The 22,901-nt window shown below is 38.9% G+C and overlaps 1 protein-coding gene across 4 annotated transcripts in view; it reads left to right on the top strand.

Moving 5' to 3' along the window:
• The window catches only part of SSBP2 (single stranded DNA binding protein 2), a 186,301-nt gene that overhangs the window by 25,037 nt on the left and 138,363 nt on the right, over positions 1-22,901 (top strand). For all 4 annotated transcript variants that reach the window (XM_080638072.1, XM_080638070.1, XM_080638069.1 and 1 more), the window contains exons 2-4: positions 10,861-10,933; positions 15,917-15,978; positions 17,636-17,720. In XM_080638072.1, the coding sequence (XP_080494198.1) occupies positions 10,861-10,933; positions 15,917-15,978; positions 17,636-17,720 (220 nt within the window). The remainder of the gene's footprint in view (positions 1-10,860; positions 10,934-15,916; positions 15,979-17,635; positions 17,721-22,901) is intronic.

Below are 22,901 nucleotides of genomic sequence, written 5' to 3'. Positions count from 1 at the left end.
CACAGAACACGCATTCGAAGGTGGGCAACACAAGTGGTGTCTGTAGTACCACTGATACTTGAGTTTGATGTTCCATCAATTTGCTTAAGTCATATTTGATCTCCTAGTGGTGTTTGGAGAGGATGTCTTCTAGAAGGAAAATTCTGAGTTTAATCAAAAAGATGACATGAGTTTAAGCACTGTTGGAAAGCTGGAGTTTATTACTCACTTACTGAGTTGGAGGAAAATCCCAGGGAAGGGAGGTGCAAATAGCAGACTTGAAAACTTAAGAAAGTGTTGCTCCTTGTGTCTTGCCATTAGGAAAGTCTCTTGCATTTTGCTGTGCTGTATTGTGTTGTAAGTATTTGCTTTAAGTTCAATACAGTTCTCATGTGAGAAGAGCAACATTTATAGTAAAAGCAAGCCAGTGCAGTGCCAGGAGGAGTCACAGAAAGCCTTATACATGCTAAAACTAATAGCTGATTTTAATACTAAAATTATATAGAATGTCAGCTACTCTAAAAGTGAAGATTGACACTCATTTAACACACAGTACTATTTCCAAAATCTCTATTTAAAACGAGTGGCAAAACATACACTTTTCATAAAATTTCCACTCCCTGTTGAGCATGCAACAGATCCTAGGCAGCCTCAGCTGAGATGATCTCATGTAGAAGAGTACTTCCAATGCTCTCCAACCTTATCAGAGTAGGAGAGTGGTACTGCAGGCTTTTCAGCATCCACCGTTATCTGCGTGGAAGGACCCTGGTGCTGAGCTGCTGGCTCTGGAGATTATTAGTGTCAATGGCAAGTTACTCAGAGAAGCAAGGAAAGACGTCTTGAATAGCGTGGAGGAAAACAAAAGCTGGTCATAGTCCGATGTGGGGACAGTGGAAATGTATGTGAGTTGTAAAAACGGGCGTCTTAGCTGCCTAGCTGAAACAGCATGTGCAGGGCAGTGGGGTTTTCAGGAGGATTTAGCATATGGATGAGTTGTTGCTGGGAATTTGGTATTAAAATTTGCCTTTGGTTTGTTGGTGATGGAGTATCAATTCAGCCTGCCTGGATAGCACCTCCTGTACTCACAAAAATGGGTAGTTAGGTGAAAAACTAAATTTACGTGGTGGTTGAATGACAGAGGTATAAAAAGCTTCTTTTATTGTACCTAAACATGATTATAGTTTCACTTAGAGTGGCATTGTAACCAACTCACATAAATTTTTGGGAAGTCCGCTGTCCATTACTGAATTCTGAGATGAATGATAGACTCTTTGGTTGTATTTATATACACATAATGTGTGTTATTGTTGAGTTCGTTGTAAGTAGGGTTGACTTCTTAATGCAGCAGTTAAAACACTTTTATTGTGGAAGTAAAGGCCAGTCAAGTCATGCTTTATACTAAGGTTACATTTATAAATTCTTTAAAGAGGGCTCATAAATAATTAATGTCTGTTATTAAATAGGTTACAGGCATGAAGAGTGTGTATTGTATATATCAGTAAGCACACCAGTAGAAAGTGTTAAATACAGTGTTTTGTCTAACTGCTGCTCTAAAATCCATACCCGAAATGATCCTTTGTTAAAATGCATATTAAACATTTAGTTTACTTAATACAGATTTATAAATATATTTAATGCTAAATGTAATTCCTGGACTTGACTCCAACCTTCTAGTAAAACCCTGCAGAGGGAGGGATGAAGCAGGGTTGGCTTTTTGAGGTGACAGTGAGATCCAGAGCTGCGAATGCCTGGTGCTGTGCTGACAAGCTGTCTTCTTCTAACGTACCAATAAAAGAAAATTTAAAAACCAAATTAATATGTTTTTGACCAAGTCGAGCATTGGTATTTTGGAAGATAAAAGTAGAGTATTATAACTTGATTTAAAGATTTAGAGTAAAATCTCATTTTGAGTCAGGTTGGGAGTGAAAAAATTGTATTCCTAATGAAAGTTAATTTCTGTATTTAAGCAGACAGTTATGTTTGTTTATTTTTTGTTTTAGTGCAACCAGCTGCTGATGCAAATCTTGTATTTAATACAGATTTATGTATATGTGTGGTCTTTCCTGTGATGTCTTTTTCTGATCTGTTCTTTAAAGGAGGGAAGCTTTTGCAGATACATTTCACATAATACTAAATTAATATGACAGAGATACTGTTCTCTTCTGGTCATGGGAGAGGTGGCTCTTCATACCCTTTCCCAATAATTTTTTTGTCAGTTGCAAATGATTGATTTAGTTCATTTCAGGTATAGTCCATCCTTTTCTCTGTTTTAATTTGTTATGCCTGAGACAGATCTGAAGAGTATTCAGCCCTTAGCTTTTTGGGAAACCTTTCTCCAGTGTGTATTCAGGATGAAGTTTTCAGCAGCAAACTAATTCACTCCAGAGATTAGCTGGGCAGAGATTATCAGAGTGAATAACTTTGTGTCACAGAATCACAGGATCACAGGCTGGTTTGGGTTAGAAGCGACCTTAAAGCTCATCCAGTTTCAACCCCCTGCCACGGGCAGGGACAACTTCCACTAAACCAGGTTGCTCCAAGCCTCATCCAGCCTGGCCTTGGGCACTGCCAGGGATGGGGCAGCCACAGCTTCTGTGGGCAACCTGTGCCAGGGCCTCACCATCCTCACAGGTAAGCTCTCATCTCGATTTCCCCTCTGTCAAGTTAAAGCCATTCCTGCTTGTCTTGTCCTTACAGGCCCTTGTCAAAAGTCCTTTAAAGTTTGCTCGGGACTGTGCCTGTGCTTTGCTCTCTGCTGGTGACTCTCCTTAGGATAGCTTTATGCGACTAGCTCTGCTTACTGCCGGGGCAGGATGCTTTGCATTAAACTCTGTAACTGTAGCAAACTATATACTAGGGAAAAACACAGCATGTAAAACCCCATTACTATCCCACTGAAAGCAGCAGGGAAGACCAAGGTTAGCAGAGGTGTTATCAGGAAGAGGTGCAAACTCATGTGTTTTTATAAAAGTCTCAGTTTACACTTCAAAATACGTTTTATCACATTATTTTATGCTGTCCTTTAGGTTATTTTATAGTTATGATAAGTTGAATAGTATGTATACTACATAGAGTTTACCTTCCCTGGGGAGATTATTCCAGTGTCTGGTTGCTCTCACTGTGGGAATTTTTCCTCCTCTGTTCAGTGGGAATCTCCCCAGAAGTAACTTGTAGCCATAAGTAGGTTGTACCCATAGTGAAAAGAGGATTTTTTTTGTCCTCAGTGTCAGTAGGTGATTGGATGAACTCAGCCTTGTTTCCTGTTTGCATGGCAAGGAATGTGGCTATTTCAGTGAAATAGCTTGCCCTTCATGAGAAGAAGCAAAAAGGGCAAAGGCTGCATGAGTAGCAGGCTGACTTCACCTTGGGCAGCCCTGGAATTACATGATAAAAGCTTTTACTGCTTATGGTCTCTGCAAGTCACCAGAGAACCCAAAGAGCTTGTCTTGCTTCCTCTGCTACAGCAGACTTATCCCTGATGACACAAAATTTCCATCATTATCAGTCAGGCTATTCTGGAGTAAGCTTCTGCTTCCTGGCCACCAGGAACAGGGGACAAGGACAAGGTCTTTCAGCCCATATAGAGAGCGAAGAACTGTTTGCAGTGTGACTGCAAACAAAACATCTAAATGGTTTAGCCTTCTAGGCTGGTGACTAGCATTCCGGAGGCAAGAAGATAGGAGAGGAGGCTACAGAAACACAATCTGTTAAACATAGGTAAAAGTGGGCCCTGAGCAAATTGGTGTCACAGAGCACTAGGAAGCTCCACGAACAATGAAAATATACAAGGTAGATTAATTTCAGAGTGTTCCACTCTTCATTTGCATCTGTCATTAGCAAACAAAAGTAAGGTAGTCTTATTTCTGAGGATTACAGCTGCTGATAAATTTGAGATGTTCAGCAGCTTTCACAGAGGAATATTGCAGGAAAAATATTGTACCTCTAGTGTACCAAGAGACCTACATTTGCAGGAGGGTACATTATTTTGTTACACGAGCAAATACAGCTGGAAAAATGCAGATAAACTTCCAAATGCCTAAGCCTTACTTCTTTCTTAACCATGGACGAGGAAGCCTGTTAAATTCTACTGGAAACGTTTTTGAGGAAGACATGCAAAATACAGGTACAAAAAGGACAAAGATTTTTATTTAAAACCTTAGGGTTCATCAAGAAAATCTACTTTTGATGAAGTGTTTGGAAATCAGTGGAAGTTATCCCATTGGGAGTGGAGTCTACAGAAGAGTGTTTCAATTTTGCAATACTTCGGATCTGTAGTAATTTCTACAAGCTGAGACCTGAAACAAAAATGAATGTGTAATTCAGCCACAGTCAGATGAAAGTAAAGTGAGGAACACCGTGCAGTGTGACATCTTGGCACGAGCCAGGAGATCCCTAGCAGATGAGAATATGTAAAACCATGCAATTAAGTGCTTGTGGGAGAGATTGCAGACACCACCACAGCATGTATCTCTGATCTTTTCTGAAAGATCAATGGATACCAGATATGTATTTGATGTTTAGTTTTATACTGATGCACACGTTAACGTGTTGTTGGAAATCATTATGCTGGTGCTTGGAAGTCTGCAGGAGGTTAAGTACTAAAAGCATGTGAAATTAGGATGCAGAAAGAATTTGTGTGTTGAAAGTGTATGGGTAAACTGAAAAAAAAAGCCCTGCTGTAATTTCTAATGCTGTTAGAGTAAAAGGGTACTTACTAGGGTACAACTGATTTTGGCAGTTGAAGGAGTACGTATTAAGTAGGGGTATAAGGAGTATATAATCAAGGGGAGGGTGATCAAACTTAGTAAGTCATATTTTCAGGACGTCTTGCAAGCAGTCAAGTGAAAGAGAGACTAGTGATGAGTCTACTTGCCCAGTATCATGGTAGGAGAAAGCTTCCACTATCTGTAAAACTGAAATAAATGAGAAGGATTGGCTTAATCAGAAAGTACTAGAAGCCTAATACAAGGCACTGAGACCACCGTTCTTTATAGCACTGGGTATAAACCCCAGATATTTTGATGCATATGAGGAAAATGTCTTCTGCCTACAGAGAGGAAGAAATAGAAATAAGTGGATATGAATCATGTTGAATACATCCACTTTTATGCTGCTTCTGTTCGCAAGAATATGATAGGAGCTCTCAGGAAAGGCAAGCACTCTCAGCCCAACAAAAGCATCGAGTATCTCCTTTAGGACACAGTGTTTGTCAGAACAGTGAATTCCATTTAATACCCAGGTGTTTCTAAGAAAACTGATCATATTGTTAATAGCATACAGAGCACTAACATTAACAAAGATCATGTTTTGAACTGGAAAAAATCTGTATTTGTATGCCAGTGTATTTTTATATCTAAGTAAAAAGAGAGAGAGAGGAAAGTGACTGTCAGTATGATCAAATAGAGGAGAAAGATAACATGACTGTTAAAAATACAAAACTTTCTTTTTTTTTAAAAAAAAAAGGTTTGCTGTTGTAAGTTGAAACTTTCCAAAACTGGCTCACCATGAAGAGCTTCAGGGCAGTTTTTAAAGTACTGGATTGATGGGTTCCAGAAAATTTGCTCAGGAAACTCCAAATTTGAGATGGCTTTTACTGTTGTCTTACATTTAAAATATGGATCCAGTGCTACATTCTCTTATTTCAGAGAATGACGTTTATATTTTGGATATTAAATAAGTGAGATTCTTAGGACTTTGTGGATTTGGAATTAGGTCTACATACCTCTCTGGAAATAAAAAAAAGGGCAAATAAGCTGTTTCTCTGTATAGGTCACAGTAGTGATTTTGGAATACTGCAAGTCTCCTGAAACACAAGGAGGAACATCTAAGATATTTTCTTTTTCACACAAACTAAAAATTGTGTGTTGATATTGATTTACTAGTTTTCACTGTGCTTACTAATTATGGTTTAAGTTAAATAGATGGTGTGTCGTATGCAGAACAGTTTTAAAAAGTGGTGTATTAACAATCCTAAAATGCTAGATCTATCTGGTGATGCTTAGATCTGGAACATTTCTGTTATAAGTAGTTTCAAAAAAATAATTTTTCTCCTTTTTCTTTTTTTCTTTTTTTTTTTTTTACATCCAGCCTCAGATGTTAACAGCATAATGTCTGGTGGAGGAGGTGGTAGCATCTAAGGACATCTCTGTTGTTCACTGTCATAGATTTTGTGGCAAAAAGGCAGCAGTTGCTTGTCACAGTGATGAGCTGACTGTGGGTGCTGCAAAAGGCAGGTACAGTACCCAAACTGTACTTTGACACACTGCGAGAGCTGAGGGGCTGCAGGCTCTTACTCCGTTACATCAATTTCATAACTTGCAGGATAATGGTTATATGCTACTCTATGCTCAGTTAAAGCACATACTTTTTTAGTTATGGCATATGGCTAATAAAACAATGAAAGCAACTGCACTTTCCCTTAGCACATGAAGCTGTGTGTCATAATTGCCTGCTCCTGGCAGGTTTCAGGGCAGCTCTTAAGAGAAAGCAGAAGCTGAGTTCTTGCAGTTCCTTACTCTCCTAAGCCCAGCTTTTGAACTTCATGGGAAAACGTGGCCATTCTCCTTTTGTTGTCTCCTTAGAAATATACCTGGACTTATGCAAGGCATTTTACACTGTCCCACACAACATCCTTGTCTCTAAACTGGAAAGGCATAGATTTGACGTTTGGAACACTCAGTGGATAAAGAATTGGCTGGATGGTTGCACTCAAAAGTGTTGTGGTCAATGGCTCGATGTCCAAGTAGAGATCAGTGATGAATGGTGTCCCTGAGGGATTGCTGTTGGGACTGATCCCATTTTACATCTTTGTTGGTGACGTGGAAAGTGGGATTGAGTGCACCATCAGTGCAGCAAGTCCCAATTAAAGTCCATTCCAACCCAAAACACAGTGTGAGTCTATGAAAGATGATAATTCTATGAAATTCTATGATAATTCTATGAAAGTCTTTGATAAACTGACTCTGTGCTTAAATTTCAACCTTAGCTTGAGAGACATGAAATTTCTCAGTACAGGTCTTTTTACGGAATGAATCAAAGATACTACTGTTCTACCTTTTATGGAAAAATTATTTCCTAAATGACTTCGTGATAATAACTTGAGCCCTTCTTCCATAGCATATGTTCATCTGCACTTTTGGTTGAGTACCCTACATACAGTCAGTGAAGCTTGCAGGGCCCTGTGGGGAATGTGGCTCAGAGCACCTAAATTAGATACCAAAAGCAGATAAGGTAGAACTTCTTCCTGATGCTTTCAGGTTTTCACTGCCTTTTTCGGAAAGCTAGACATTGTTTTGGTGTTTTGACTTGGAACTGAGGGAGTTTACTGCCTACTTTTTATCAATGGAGATAGTAGGGCTTTGTTTGTAAGTTCTCAGTAAGCTAATTTCATCTTCTCACCTTAAAGTGTTAAGAAGGTTATATTCACAGCACAGTTAGAGTGATTACTAGTTATTTCCTGCTAATAGTCTGATAACTGTTTGACTAGAAACACTTCAAAGATTCTTCTCTTTGGACTTCAGTATGCACTTGCAGGGTGTATAAATGTCGTGTCTGATTAGAATGGAAACACAAGGCAAAATTCACCAGGATAGCAAAAGAGCTAGACAGTACCTTTTTTTTTTTTGTTGTTTTTTTTTTCAATAGAGTAAATGTATCACTGGTGTATAGAAGAATGTATGTTCTAATTGTCTTGGCAGGATGGGGGAACTCTGGCCGGTGGCATGTCTTCTAACAAAAATTACTGCAGTGTTGTCATAAATTGATTGGAAATATTTTTTCCTCACATTACTCATGGGATGTCAACAAGTATGCAAATGTGAAAATTCAACATATGTCTCCTTGCTGCTTTTTCACGGTTTCTCACGCCAGTTTAATGAGGAAAAACTGTCTTTTAAAATGCCACTTCAAACGCAAGTCCTTTGGTTTTGAAGACCGTCTCACAATTATTCTTCTAGTCTTCTGCTGAGATGTTAAACAGTTTATTCCTTTGTTAAATATACACACTTGGACTGTTCCCTAATTTTTATTTTATGCTGTAGCTAACATTCATGTATCTGATAATCCTCCTTTTTAACACGGCGTTGCATCTTTTTGGGGTTTCTTTGTTGTCTTTCCTCAGAGCATCAATTTGCATTGATCCTTTTGCTACAAGTAACACAGTGAGGCATTAGTATCTTTCTTTGAATCTCTGTGGTAAATGTATTTATTTCTGAATGAAGCTATAATGTTGTTAACTTCTGTAAAGACTTCCTGAGAGCATAACAACCAGGGATGGGCCAGTGATTTAGATCTGATAAGATCCAATCAGGTTATTTTGTGTCTTGCCTTCTGTTTCACATCTGTTTGTGGAAGGCGGTCCTGGCTTTCCTGTCACAGGAGCCAGGCAGTCCCCTTGCCAGGATGGTCCAGCTCTTGATTTACCATAAGGGGATCCACTTGGAAGCCTAAAACCTGGAATACTTATTCTTCTCTTGAAATACGCCATGTTTATGCCATGCTTAATACACACAGTTGTTGCACCACTTCATTTCATTGCTAGTATGTTTAGACCAAGATGTAATAATGCATATTAAAGATTTGGAGAGGTTATAATTATAACTGGTTAATTAGCACATTCCATATGTACAATTCAAAGTTTTGAGAATGTCTGTTTTTCAGTGTTGAAATTTCTTGAAATTTTTTTTGACCAGCAGAGATGATCACAGGGTAGCAATGTTGACTTGTGCTGGAGCACAGCTGCCTGCACTGTGTTTGCTACTCCACAAGTAGTACTCCACAAGTTCTGAGATGAGACCCCCAAATTTGTCTACATGTTTAAGTGTTGCATTATCAGTTTGGTTTTGCTGGTGCAGTATTTGCTAAAGCTTTCAGCAGATGGCAGATCTGTGAAGTTGGTGTGCTTGCAGTACTGTGGTTTTGAGCTGTTTCACTTTCCTTTTTGTGGTAGAAAGGATACGACTACATAAATTCTTTTATCTGGACTGCATGTTTCATGTTTTGGTAAGAACCAAAAAGAGAATCTCAGAAGACAAATGAAATGCTTAGAAGCATACCTGGTATCCAAGTCATCTTCGCTGCTGTAGAAAAGACCTTCCTCTCTGCCTTTTACATCTTTCTTAGGTCTTAGGTTTTGTCTACAACCATTTATTGCTTAAAAATTGAATGGCAGTAGAACTCGGAAGAATTAAATCAACAAGATGAGACTTTGTTTGACAAATGCAGTTATGCTTTTGGGATCAGAGGCTATTGTATGTGATCCCCTCTCCACACTACTTATAGAGACATATCACTATGTCCTCTTCAAGCTGCTTCACAGCTGAGCACTAGATTGTGCAGTGCTCTTTTAGAAGAACCAAGTGTTCTTCTAACAGGCTTAGCTCTTCTAACTAGGCTTAGCACTCTGAACTTTACATTTGTTGATATGGCACAATGCAAACTCATAACTCTTTTGTAAAATACTGGAATTAAAAAGGGAATACGACCCTTCTTAAAGTTCAAACTAAAACCAATCAAATGTTTGAATGTAATTTTTTCTTTCAATCTGTGGGCAAAAGCATGTTTTTACCTTTGAAGTTGACGAGAGAGTAAAGTAGTGTGTGTATTGCATGTACAGTGAAATATATGTGCAATCTTCTGTGGAATGGCTGTCCTAGGTTTTAAAATTTCAGACATAGTAAGTTACTGCTGTAATTGCTACTCCATCAGTGCCATGATGACAGTTATCACATCTAATACTGCATAACATTTTGAGCAGTAACAGGAAAATAGGTTCTCTGCCTCTCTACTTCGTTTAGTTAAACTACGTATTTTTGAATATGAATAGTAAAATGTTTTAAATAATAATAGCAGTGTATCACAGAGTGCATGAAAATATATTTTACTTCTTAAAAACAGTTCAGCTACCAAATTTGAAAGACTCACAGACTGACTTTTTTCTCTTCTTTTCACAAACAGAAATGTTTCATAGACAATTCCCAAGCATTATTATTAAATCATTCTTTTAAAGCGAGATTTCATTTTGAAAGACTTGAAACATACAGACAGACTGGAGCCTCCCTGGAGTGTCAGCTGAGGAATAGGAATCATTACTTCAGTTTTCTAATTTGAATCTAGCCTACATAGCCTATATCAAAATAAATTGGCTGTTGTTATTGCTTCCTTGTTCTTTGGCTGTTGAACAGGGCTTCCCACCTCAAGTTCTGGTGGGGAATAATTCAGGAAGGAAGTCCTCTTTGTGCAGTGAGATCCTTATGCTGCCTCTTTGGACTTAGTTGAAGATGTGCCTAGGTTATGCTGAATATAATTTTTTTGGAAGCTATGTCTTTTGTAGCTGTGTTGTGATCCGAGCTCCTAGATGCACAAGTCTGAATTAATCTAAAAATCTCAAGAGATGTGGTTGTACTGCATGCCATAGATGGGATTACTATCACTGATGCAGCCCGAAGTTTGCATGTTCTTTGAATAAACACAGGCTAGTGTTCAAGTGTGCTAATGGCTTGACATGTTCCACATGTGAAAAAATTTCATCTGGAAAAATGGTCAGTGTTGCTGTACGAATGTATTGTATTTACAGTAAGCACACCATGGAGTGGGCAAATACAGAGCAGCAGTAGGTCAGTTGTTAGCTCACTGGGCACTTGTCCAAATATAATTAAAAATGTTGACATTAAGTAATTTGGGGGGTTAATCTTAACTACTATTTAAACACCTCTGCTTCCACTGACTTACATGCCTAGTTTAAAAAATCTGGTATAGGTAATAGATTTGACATGTTCACTATGTAGTGGTTTGTGAAAGGTAATAGAGTGCAACTTTGTTTCTAAAGAAGAGGAGCAAACAAATGCACAATACTAAATATTGTCATTTTTATTTATTTTCCAGGTTAGCACTGTATGTATATGAGTATCTGCTGCATGTAGGAGCACAAAAATCAGCCCAGACATTTTTATCAGAGGTATGTTTCCCCATGCTTTTTTCTTACACAACTTTCCAGTGTGTGTGCGAGTGGACTAAATGTACATAGGTCTAGAATAAAGAACACTGACAACCTTGAATATCTATTTATGTTGATCAGCATAGATTTCTGGTTCTGTGGTATCCACTTTGTCATTTAACACACCTTTGCATAACTATTTTTGCTGTGATTTCTTATCCCTGTTCTATGATTTGCTAACACAGATTAATCTTTTGTAATAAATGTGCATGGTAGAGAATGCATCAACAGTACTATTTTTTTATAACCTTCTTACTGTTGGTATCTCATTGTGAATTATGTACCCTTCCAAATTATACAATGATCGTGTACTTTACAACCTGTTGTTACACACATGCAGTTCTCATTCTCTTTAGCACTGTTGATCTCTCTGTGTATTCTTACTATGCTTCCGACCACTTCTTTTCATCTGGCAAATCAATTATGAGTGCAACCATTTCAGTTCTGTTTCTTAAAGACTTTCAACTGCTAATAGAATTTTCACCTTTACACAATAGTTAGTGTTTTTCACAGTCTTTCAAAGACTTTGTATGCATCTTTTGAAGATTGAAGTAAATTATGTCTCCTTAGCATTTTACACTTAATCTGAGATACAGAAATACTGTACACCAAACATATCGAGGTCTTTTGAGTTTATTACTGTTTTTAATGTTTATTTGATGAGAACATTTAAGATAATAAAAATAGTTCAATAGTTAGCAGAAATGAAGAAAAATAGGCAAGATATTTCACTAAGGGTATTTGCTGCTTCAGCTTATACTTCTCCAAAAGCTAATGAAATTACTGTGCTGGTGATGACATTTTGGAGGTCAGAGAGGTGAGACCTCATCACAGTGTTTCAGTACTTAAAGGGGGGCTACAAAGAAGACAGAGGCTTTCTCTTGTAAGGAGCCACATGGAGAAGACAAGGGGCAGTGTGTACAAGTTGCACAGGGAGGGGTTTCATCTTAATACAAGAAAAAAAATTATTTTTGTTTGCAGTGAAAACGGTCATTCACTGGAACAACCTTCTCAGGGATGTGGTAGAGTCCTCATCAGTAGAGTTTCTTGCAGGCCCCCTTTCTGTATTGGAAGACTGTTATAAGGTCACCCCGGAGCCTCCTCGTCTCCAGGCTGAACCAGCCCAGCTCTCTCAGCCTGTTTCCAGAGCTGCCCCAGCCCTTAGAGTGTCTTTGTGGCCTCCTGAACATTATTAAACTGTTCTTATCTCAGCCCACAGGTTTTTTGCCTTTTTCTAGTTCTCCCATCCCACTGTGGGGGGGAGTGACTGAGTGGCTGTATGGTGCTTAGTTACTATCTGGGGTTAAACCATGACTGTCCTTTTTGGTGCCCAAGGTGGAGTGCCAAAAAGAACTGTCGTGGCTTAACCCATGTGGGCAACTAAGCCCCACACAGCCGCTTGGTCCTCCCTATCCCCAGTGGGGTAGGGGAAAGAATCAGAAAAGTGTGAAAACTTGTGAGTTGATGTAAAGACAGTTTAATAGGTAAAGGAAAAATTGCATGCACGAGGAAAGCAAACTAAAGAATTCTCGTAGAATCACAGAATGGTTTGGGCTGGAAGGGACCTTAAAGCTCATCCAGTTCCAACCTCCTGCTGCGGGCAGGGACACCTTCCACTATACCAGGTTGCTCCAAGCCCTGTCCACAACCTGGCCTTGAACACTTGCAGGAATCCATTCACCACTTCCCATGATCAGGCAGTTCATCCACACCCAGGAAAGCAGGGCTCCATCATGTGTAATGGTGACTTGGGAAGACAAATGCTATCGATCCAGGCATTCCCCCTTCTTTCTTTTTCCTCCAGCTTCACATGCTGAGCATGATGCCATATGGTGTGGGATATCCCTTTGGTCAGTTGGAGTCAGCTGTCCCAGCTGTGTGCCCCCCGGCTCCTTGTGTGCTCCTAGCCAGCTCACTGGTGGAGTGAGGAGCAGAAAAGGCCTTGGGTGGTGTAAGCACTGCTCAGCAATAACGAAATGCGTTATCAACACTGTTTGCAGCACAAATCCAAACATAGCCTCATACTAGCTATTATTAAGAAAATTAACTCTCTACCAGTAAAAACAAGCACAGTTCTCTTGCGCACAAAAGGCTGCACCAGATGATCTTTCAAGGGCTCTTATAATCTGAGCTGTTCTGCGATTCTGTGGTTCTATGAGTCAGTAAGGTCTAGAAGTGCTTTGCTGAACTTTAAAGTACAAGGTGGGCTGTGCTTTGTGGTCCTTGTGAGGACAGCCTTCAAGGCTTCATTGTTTCTATCTCTCAGATGCGGGGCCTAAAGCTCATGTAGCATTTTCCTGGATCTCTTGGTAGCAGACCTCTTCAGTTTCTTGGCTGTAACTTTGATATCTTGGTCTGCAAATTTACTTCCTTTCATGAGACATGGCGTGAAGTAACCCAGCAGCTCTATTGTATTGGTTTATGGTACAATTGGTGGAACAGCAAGGGGCAAGTAGAACTAGCTTTCATCTAAATTGTCATTGCTTTTGAGGGTTGAACAGAGCTATGTGTATGGGGTACACACTTTTTTTGAAACAAAAGAAGCTGTTCTGCTCCAGAATCTTCCCTTTGGTGCCACAGCTGCTGCAGTTTCCTTGAAAAGCTGATCTTTATCCCACATGTTTTCTGTCCTCGAAATTAGGTTCTAACCTTGGGTGAATAATGCGTTAGCCTGGCTGGAGCAGGAAGGTGGGTGTTTCCCAGTTAATCAGTCCTTGGCTATGACCTTAATCAATACAGTTGTCAATGATGACATTTTTTCTAAATTAATTCTTTATAATTCATTCTTTTTAAGTCTGTGTTTTCAGACAGAGTGACATCTGCCATGTGAGACAGAAGCATGGCGGGTTTTTTAATTTGAAAAGCGAAACAAGCTCCCTCCAAACAAGACTAAATTCTGCATTCCCTTCAAACTCCTTCTCTGAATAAATTTCTCAATATTAAATATGTCCTGTTAAAAGGACTAGCATAAGATCTGTGAGATGGGTAATTTCCCCATTAAGCCCTGCTTTGTAGAGAAGGATACTGGTGAGACATAGTGAGGGCTTTCTACACAGACATGATTTTTACTTTTAAGTGTATGATTTTTCAACTTCACGAACCATTTTTTGTTTTGGTTGTACGCTGAATCTCTTCATTATGTTGCTTTTGCAGAGGTACTCGGTATTCCTGGTGATTAACACAAGTATTTCCAAGCCATTCCCAGTGCATGCGAGAAGCAAGCATGCCTCAGAGAAGTTTATTTGAAGAGTGTGTAATACCTTTGCAGTAGCTTTGGCTTTTATTTGCATTTTTCATTTTTATAAATACTTTTATCTGCCAGTGCTTAAGCAGCAGCTTTTAAAGTTATGCTTTTTATATATTAACTACTCTTACTGGTTGTGGTGAGGTTAAATGCCACGCAGTTGAATCATTCTGCTTTACCAACAGAAGTGGTAGTGCCTCAAGGATACCTTTTAAGAGACATTAGTTTTGAATATTTGCATTTATACAATATAGCAAAATTATACTAGGCTACTCCATGTGAGTACAAAGACCATTTTAAGGTGTACAGGCTACATATTCTCCTGCAAGCTATTGGCAGAACTTGGATGTGTATAAATTTCTAAAGAATTAGATGTGGAAATCAAGCTGGAGTTGAGAATCAGAGTTTTATTTTCTTTTGGAAAATGCCAGCTTCACCAATGCCTCTGGCAGAGTGAACACTATGTCTGCCTTTTATAGTAAGCTTTTATGTACTTTTATAGATATGTCTTTAAATGTCTTTCATATTAAGGCTGTTTAAGCATTTCATTAAAACAATCCTCTGTCTTCCTTTACTTCTGTATCTAGAGCAGAATACAGTTTGGGTTTTTTTAACAATTTTTTTTATTAACAAAATTGGACAGGAAATAATGCTATGTGTAGTTGTAACTGGAGGAATTTGGAGTGCGTGCAACGCCCTAGTTTCCACCCAGTTCTAACATGAGACATTTCTTGTGTACAGTGTTGTGTGGATTTCAGCAGGACTTTCAGTTACTTGCAGCAGAGTTCCTTCAGCAGTTGCATGGGCTTTATTATAGCCCAAAGTGTTTTATTTTGCAGTTCAGGGCAAGCTAATGACTATGGATGGCATCAATAAAATGCTTGCATGATTATCATTAAGACATAACATTTGGGAAGCGTTGCAGAGAGGCAGAATGCTATTCACTGTGCATTATGTTGTTTCATAGGTTCGCTGATTAACAAGAAAAGTATGAAGTCAAGGGTAATAAGAGTTCTTAAATTGCACTTCTTTGAAAACAGTGTTAAGCAAACTAGGCTTTCTGGGTGGGAAAGAAATCACAGCCAGTGTAGCTGTTCAGGAGGGATTGCCAGCACAGACAAACCAAGCCAAACTAGCACTGTCACTGAGTGGTGGGAGAAGGACAGCTAATGTACCTCTAACAGTAAAGCACTCCTTGAGGATTATAAAACAGTACCTGTTTTGGATGTGGAGGGAAGACTGCCACCTGCTGAATCAGTTACATTAGTTCTGTATTCTATGTTTTTCTTAGTTTTCCATGGAAAATCTTTTAGGTCATTTTAAGGGTACTCTTTAACACTTTTTTTTTTGTTGTTCCATTGGTCATTCATTTTTGACTTTATACTAATGCACATCTCAGTGGAGTGATACAAAGCACATCGTTAACAACATTGTATTCAGAATCTAAATAAAATAGAATCTAAATAAAAAATATTCTAAAACATGCTTTATTAGAGTAAGAAAACCTTAATTTAAGCATTGGCTATATTAGTAACTGTAATAAAGTGATATGGCTGCTGAGATTAATGATGATAAAACCTTTCATAACCGCAAAACCTTTTCTTTTTTCCCTTTTTTTCTGTTATCTGCATGGATTATGTAATGCTTTTTAGTAACCATTGTCAGAAATGTGCACCTCTGTTTTTATTGTTTTGTTTTAGATAAGATGGGAAAAAAACATCACACTGGGGGAGCCCCCAGGATTCTTGCATTCCTGGTGGTGGTAAGTATCAATTTTCTTTTCCTCTCAATTTCAGAATATGCCAGCTGCTAGTTCTAGCAGTTGGAGGCAAGAAATTCAGGTAAACATTGTAAAAAGAATGTGAAGATGAGGATCAAGAGCCAGTTTCTTGTTAAGGAATGAAAAAACCAGAAAATTAGATATGGAAAAATATACAGATAATACATACAGGAAAACACTGTGTAGTGTGCTGATAAGAAAGCCTCTTTGAGAAAAGGTGGTCTGCATATCTTTCTTCACCACCTTTGGTAAGTGGTGCATTTAAGAGATTATTCTACATATCCTAAATAATTGCATTTAAACCCCCTTGTATGTACAGACACTCTGCATACAGATGTGAGTTTCCTCAGTCTACGGTCCACATTCTAGTCAAGGGAAGAGGATTTGAAAGAAATTAGCTGAACTGAAGCTACCAGCCTTTTTGGGAGGCAGTGTGCATTAGCATGGGCTTTGGTGCTGCAGTGGCTGCATTTGCAGGGTTTCTCTCAGCTCAGAAGATGGGTAGACATGTAATTTTTTATGCTTGGTGGCATGTGCTTACATATACTGGTGTGCAGAGACACACCAGTTTGTGCGTGTAGAATTCCCAAGGAGAGAAGAGCGTTCATAGTCACTGCTGTTTAGCTGTGATATTTATTAGTTGTCACCTGATTGGAATATATCCAACGTACCTGTGTTTGAACGAATTGCAGAGAATATGTTCAACTGTCAGGAGTACAAGAACTTAACATTTTTAAAGTGGTCCCATTCGAACCCAAGTGATTTCTACAGCTGCGTAGAAGGTGTATATGACATCTTCATTGACCTTTCTTTCACAGCTTTTAGCTATGTGATGGGAACCTAAGAAAAGTGTGTCCCTTGTATCTCTGATGTCTTCATTATCCTTAATTTTGCTTGTCTGCATCAGAGTGCTGAAATTGCCCACATTCTTTATTACGGTGCTGGACTAAGTTACAAAGGATTAAGTCTAAACCAATAAAGAAACACTCTGAAACTCTAGCAAATTTTATCCTTTCAAGTTGTTCCTTCATACAGATAGTTTCATTCCAGAAACTTTGTGTTGGAACTGATATATGTATAACTCTATTTGAAGGGGAGAAAGACCAGTGGGAGTACCATGATTTCCTTTCACTAACAAGAACATAACCATCTATTTCCTACTCTTGTCCACACACCTGTCTCTCTGGGAACTTTTGTTTAAAGCCCCGTGTCGAACCTTGGAAGAACTCCTAGTTTTCTCTCCTTTCTCTTGCCCTTTCATGTTACTACAAATCCATCCCTTCCCACACTTTGTGATAGTAATTGCGGCAGTCGTCAGAGGGATGAGGTTAAATGCAAATCTTCAGTAATACACCTTATACACTTGAACTTTGTATATTAGACTAGTTTCCTGGTCTGTACTACAGTGGTATTAGAGGAATACAGCATTGCTTTCCTCATAGAATCAGATATCAGGACTTCTCATAGATGTTTTGCAAAGCTAAATTCTTTCTTAGAGGCAAGTGTTTTCATCCCTTGGCAAGGAAGTGGTATGTCTGTTTCTATATATGAACATGCGTGTGTGGTGTGCATGCATCATAAAATCTGTACAAGTATTACAATGATCTTCTCACCATCTCTGTATCTTGTTAACTTGCAGTGTATTTTGGGATCTCTACTGTGCAGCTCCAGAAAGACGAGAAACATGTGAACATTCAAGTGAAGCGAAAGCCTTTCATGACTATGTAAGTTTTGTGTGTCTTTACCAGACTCTCATTAATTGTATGTATAAATATGATAGAGAAGTATTTTTGCAATACAGTGGTTCAAAAATGTAGGTGTCGTATGTATAAGTTCTCAGTTTTTCGGGAATGCCTTGTAATTAGGACTTCCTAGTACTTTGATTGCCCATCACCATAATAACTCGTGGAAGCTACCTCAGAGATCAAAGTGCTGTCCTGTGTGCTAATGAAAAATGAAGAATGTTCTTCTGTCCACCCCACTATGAACACATCAGACTGGTGACAAAAGCACAGGGCAAATGGAAGCACAGATGTGTCCTGTTCAAATATCTGTCCTCTGTTGATGCTAAAGAAAAAGCAGTTCAGCAGATGGAATTGACCCTCTGGCTTCTATCAGGGTCATACCGACTTAAAATGTAGCTGTTTTTCAGGTATTTTTGTGTCCTGAAGTAGCTATTTTTCATCAGCATAATAAACACTTAGGTGCCGTAGAGTAAGTTAAATGCAAAATCATCTGGTCCAAGAGAATAGGAGGAATAAAGGGCAAAATTATTATACCACTTTTAATGCTTCTGAAACTTAGTTCAAATCCCAGCAGAGAGTTTGTTGGCATTTTGCCTGCAAGGACTAATAATAATGATGATGATGATGATTAATAATAATGATGATTATGATGATGAGGAGGTTGTTGATGGTGACAAGAAGAAAAATAATATAAATTAATAAATAAATAAATAGATATATCACTCTAGAAAGTAGGGTCCAAAATATTGTAACAGTTTCATTCCACTTTCTCCATTCTCGTAGCATAAATGGAGTTCCCCAGAAATGTGGAGCTTCATTCCAGAGTTAGGATGGAATTTGAGTTCCTTCTACTACATGAGCTCCTGTCCATCTGGTGATTTTATTTTTACTGACAAAATCCTTTGGAGCCTGACCCCGCTGGAGTTTATTGTACAACTCTGAAACCTCTTTCTTTGAGTGTTTTCCACTCTCTTGGAAATCCTATCTACTTGCTGCAGAAAAATATTTCTACAGATAAAATTAAAATTAGAGTGCCATATCCCAATGTCTTACAAAACCAAATTTGGAAAAATGGAAATGAATCACCTAAGTGGCCGTTTCCTTTTTCTGTTGTCATAATGTGGTAACATCTTGGCATCCCACTGTGTATGAGTTAATGTTGATAACTTATTTGTACTTAGCAATGACTTACGTTGTAAATGCAACATCAACACAGCTAGAACCGTTCAGCGTATTTTACTTAGCGACCAATGCCACTTTAATACCCTGTTCTTTAGATTATGAGGCTAACTGGTAAAGGAGCTTGGACAATTTTTCACAGTCATGCCTAGGCTATGTTTACCACTAGTGATAATTAACAAATAAAAGAATGTCAGAGGGAGGAAAAGAGTTATATGGAAGTCTTCCACCCACAGGGGTGTCAAGGTCAACCAACTTGGTAAAGCATATTCCTCAAATTAAAAATTAAGTAACTTTTACAAGTACAGTTGCTGCAATCTTTTTCACCTGTTCCATTATCAGAGTGTGGTTTTATTCCCTACTGAAGTATAAATAGTTTTACAGTAATGGACCATGTCTGCAGGGGATGACATCAGTGAATTGAATCAGTAGAGATCAGAATCCAGAGTATGATGGTTGACTTCAGTGGGGAGCATTGTACATTCAAAATATAAAAGAAAAAGCCAAAAATCTGAAAGATGTAGATGTTGTGAAATAGTTATGAAACAAATTGATCAGTGAAAGGAAATTTTCAGTAAAAAAGAACTTGGAAATCTGAAAGGGAGTGGAGCCCACTATTCTTTAAACTCATAAGAGTTTCATTGAGTGCTATTGAATCTAAATTTTGAGCTACACTAAGAATTTGGGTAGGTGAAGCAAAATAGCATCAAGTAAAAAAATGTTGTGCTGGCATCACCATTCCAGTGTTTTTAACTTCTACAGGTCTTGAAATATCACATGTCCTTGTTGCTCAGTTCTATCTCTATTTTGATGTGTATTACGATGTATCTGTGTGTGATACAGTTTTGTGATTGTCTGGATGTTTAAGTTACTGTATAAGGTCATGTCTGATGAAGGAAAAATAAAATCATGGTATGCATCTACATGCTTCTAGAAGACTAGCAGGGTTTTCCTTGGACCCTGTAATGCTGTCCTGAAAAAGACTGCCTGTGAAGTTCCTTCTGATACAGAATCATAGAATAGTTAGGGTTGGAAAGGACCTTAAGATCATCTAGTTCCAACACCCCTGCCATGGGCAGGGACATCTCACACTAAACCATGCCACCCAAGGCTTCATCCAACCTGGCCTTTAATACTGCCAAGGATGGAGCATTCACAACCTCCCTGGGCAACCCATTCCAATGCCTCACCACCCTAACAGTAAAAATTTCTTCCTTATATCCAATCTAAACTTCCCCTGTTTTAAGTTTGAACCCATTACCCCTTGTCCGGTCACTACAGTCCCTGATGAAGAGTCCATCCCCAGCATCCTTGTAGGCCCCCTTCAGATACTGGAAGGCTGCTCTGAGGTCTCCACGCAGCCTTCTCTTCTCCAGGCTGAACAGCCCCAACTTTCTCAGCCTGTCTCCATATGGGAGGTGCTCCAGTCCCCTGATCATCCTCGTGGCCCTCCTCTAGACTTGTTCCAACAGTTCCATGTCCTTTTTATGTTGAGGCCACCAGAACTGCACACAATACTCCAAGTGAGGTCTTACAAGAGCAGAGTAGAGGGGCAGGATCACCTCCTTTGACCTGCTGGTCACGCTCCTCTTGATGCAGGCCAGGATACGGTTGGCTTTCAGGGCTGCGAGCGCACACTGAAGCCGGCTCATCTTCGACCAACACCCCCAAGTCCTTCTCCGCAGGGCTGCTCTGAATCTCTTCTTTGCCCAACCAGTAGCTGTGCCTGGGATTGCTCCACTTATGATCCACTTGTGATTATGATCATTATGATTTTATGTTAAGTATAGTCATACTTAAGTTTGACCAATTTTAGCTGTTACTCAGGTGTAGGACCTTGCACTTGGCATAGTTAAACTTCATAAGGTTGGCATCAGCCCACCTCACAAGTGTGTCAGGGTCCCTCTGGATGGCATTCCTTCCCTCCAGTGTATCAACCGAACCACACAGCTTGGTGTCATCGGCAAACTTGCTGAGGGCGCACTCAATGCCACTGTCCATATCAGCTCTGCCTTATCAAGAAAACTTGAGTCTCAACTTGTCTGTGCTTAGCAGTCTGTTCTTCTGAGTCTGTTCTTGGCTATTTGCGTAAACAACAGTAAAACCAAATTCTTTTTATGAGCTGTTATTTAAACTTCCTGATATGTATGTGCGTACAGGTTTGTTTCTATAGTAGCATCCTTGTTCTGCAGAGAAAGGGTTTGGAAGTGCTTTTTCATTGTGTTCAGACTGTACTAATACAACTTTTGATATTTATCGAGCTAATGAGAGAAGAATCTTTCATGTCTGACAGCAGGAACATGAAGTGACTGCAAGGTAACTGCTTGCAGTACTAACAGTGTTCATCAGTACTAAAAATGCAATAAATAGACAATCAAAGGCCTATTCTGACTTTAAAAAAGAGAATTTTCTATACTCATTCTGTTTTTTTAAGTATTTGCAGGTCCTCCATATTATCTAAAAGGGATGCTATTTTTGTTTTCTATTGAGACTTACTTGCGATTGGAAATGTTTTCTTCTGAGTGAACAAGATTCTGAACTCATTAGGTACAATGATATATTTAGGCTTGAAAAGACATGCATGTCATGAAAGTCGCTGTGCTGGATCAGGGAGATGGGTTCTGGTCTGGAAGTTTTAATGTAAATGATTTAGAATTAGAAATTATTCCTATTTCAGGCAACTCAAGAAAAAAAGTGGTGCTTGCTCACCTAGGCTATTGATACTGCAGCCACTGCGGTAGAAATAGCTTATCTGGAGCAGAAAAGCCCCTGTGTTTCTTTCCCAGATACCTGTTACTTTTCCAGGAGGAAGACTTTTCTGTGCTTTGAAGTCCTGTGAAAAATCATTTACATAGATGTTCTGAGACAAAATTTAGCTTTCACTGTAAAATAGGTTTTTCTTTCTTTACCTCTTCATCTCCAGTTAAGATCTCGTTTTTCTATGTTTTGAACTGAGATCTTCTGTTGAAAGAAGCAGGTTCCGACGTTCATCTTGTTTCCTGCTTTCTTTTTGCTTCTTTACAAGCTGAAAATATACTGGGTCAAAAGGGAATATAAAATACAAACCTTGTGATTACTTGGAGAAGAAGAATGATGAATTTTCAGCAGCATCCTTACAATGAGCATCTGACTGCCACAAGTAACCATTCTCCTTTTCCTCAGGCCTGGCCATTCACTCACATCTCTGTACCCTGGGTTTGGGGGAGTGATACCTGAAAAATATTTATTTTCAAGATTATTTCTGTACATAACAGTTAAGATCTTTTTATAGTCCAGTGTCCCTCTCTCATGCTCCTTACAATGGAAGCTCTTCCATGCGGTGTTTGTGCAAAGAGGGATCTATTAATTCTCACAAGTAGCTTTAGTAAAATCTTGATTATTTTTCAGGTAAGATTTTATTAGCGTTCCTCACAGCTCTTTGAAAGATCGCTTCTGATGTGAGTAAGTGTCTCTTGTTTGTTTTTATGGCTCCCAAAAGAATGCCAGGTAATTTGCAGGATAAGAAAAAAGACACACTCATTTCCCCAGAGACTGTACAGTCTTGTAAGCTGATACCACGTTTCCACCTGACTTGTTAGCACATTTTAATAGTAAGCTGTATGAAAGGGAGCTTAGCTTTATGTGAGGGTTGTAGGGTATATTAAAGACTACGCTATAATCAGTTCTGTCCAGATTATTCCTTTTAAAGGTCATAGTGATATAAATCAAATTTTCATAGAAGTTATTTGGCATGGTGTTTGGACATTTGGATGGCTGGTAAATCTCTTTGTGAGTCTTTCATAAGAACAAGTTGTGTCTCTGCACTTTGCTGTATTTTGTGATTAAAAAGTTTAACCACTTTCTTCTCTGGACCCATCTTCCTTCAGCAGAACTGAGGCATTTGCCTGCCTTAAATGCCCCAAACCCCCTCATTTATCCTTAGTAGTACTTGGAATTTGAGTAGTTATGAATATTTTTACATCCTTCTTTTGGACTGAAGAT

The sequence above is a fragment of the Psittacula echo genome (genome assembly GCF_963264785.1).
Source record: "Psittacula echo genome assembly, chromosome: Z".
NCBI classification, from domain to species: Eukaryota; Metazoa; Chordata; class Aves; order Psittaciformes; family Psittacidae; genus Psittacula; species Psittacula echo.
Note: the sequence above shows the minus strand (reverse complement) of the source record. Positions and strands in the feature narration are given on the sequence as shown.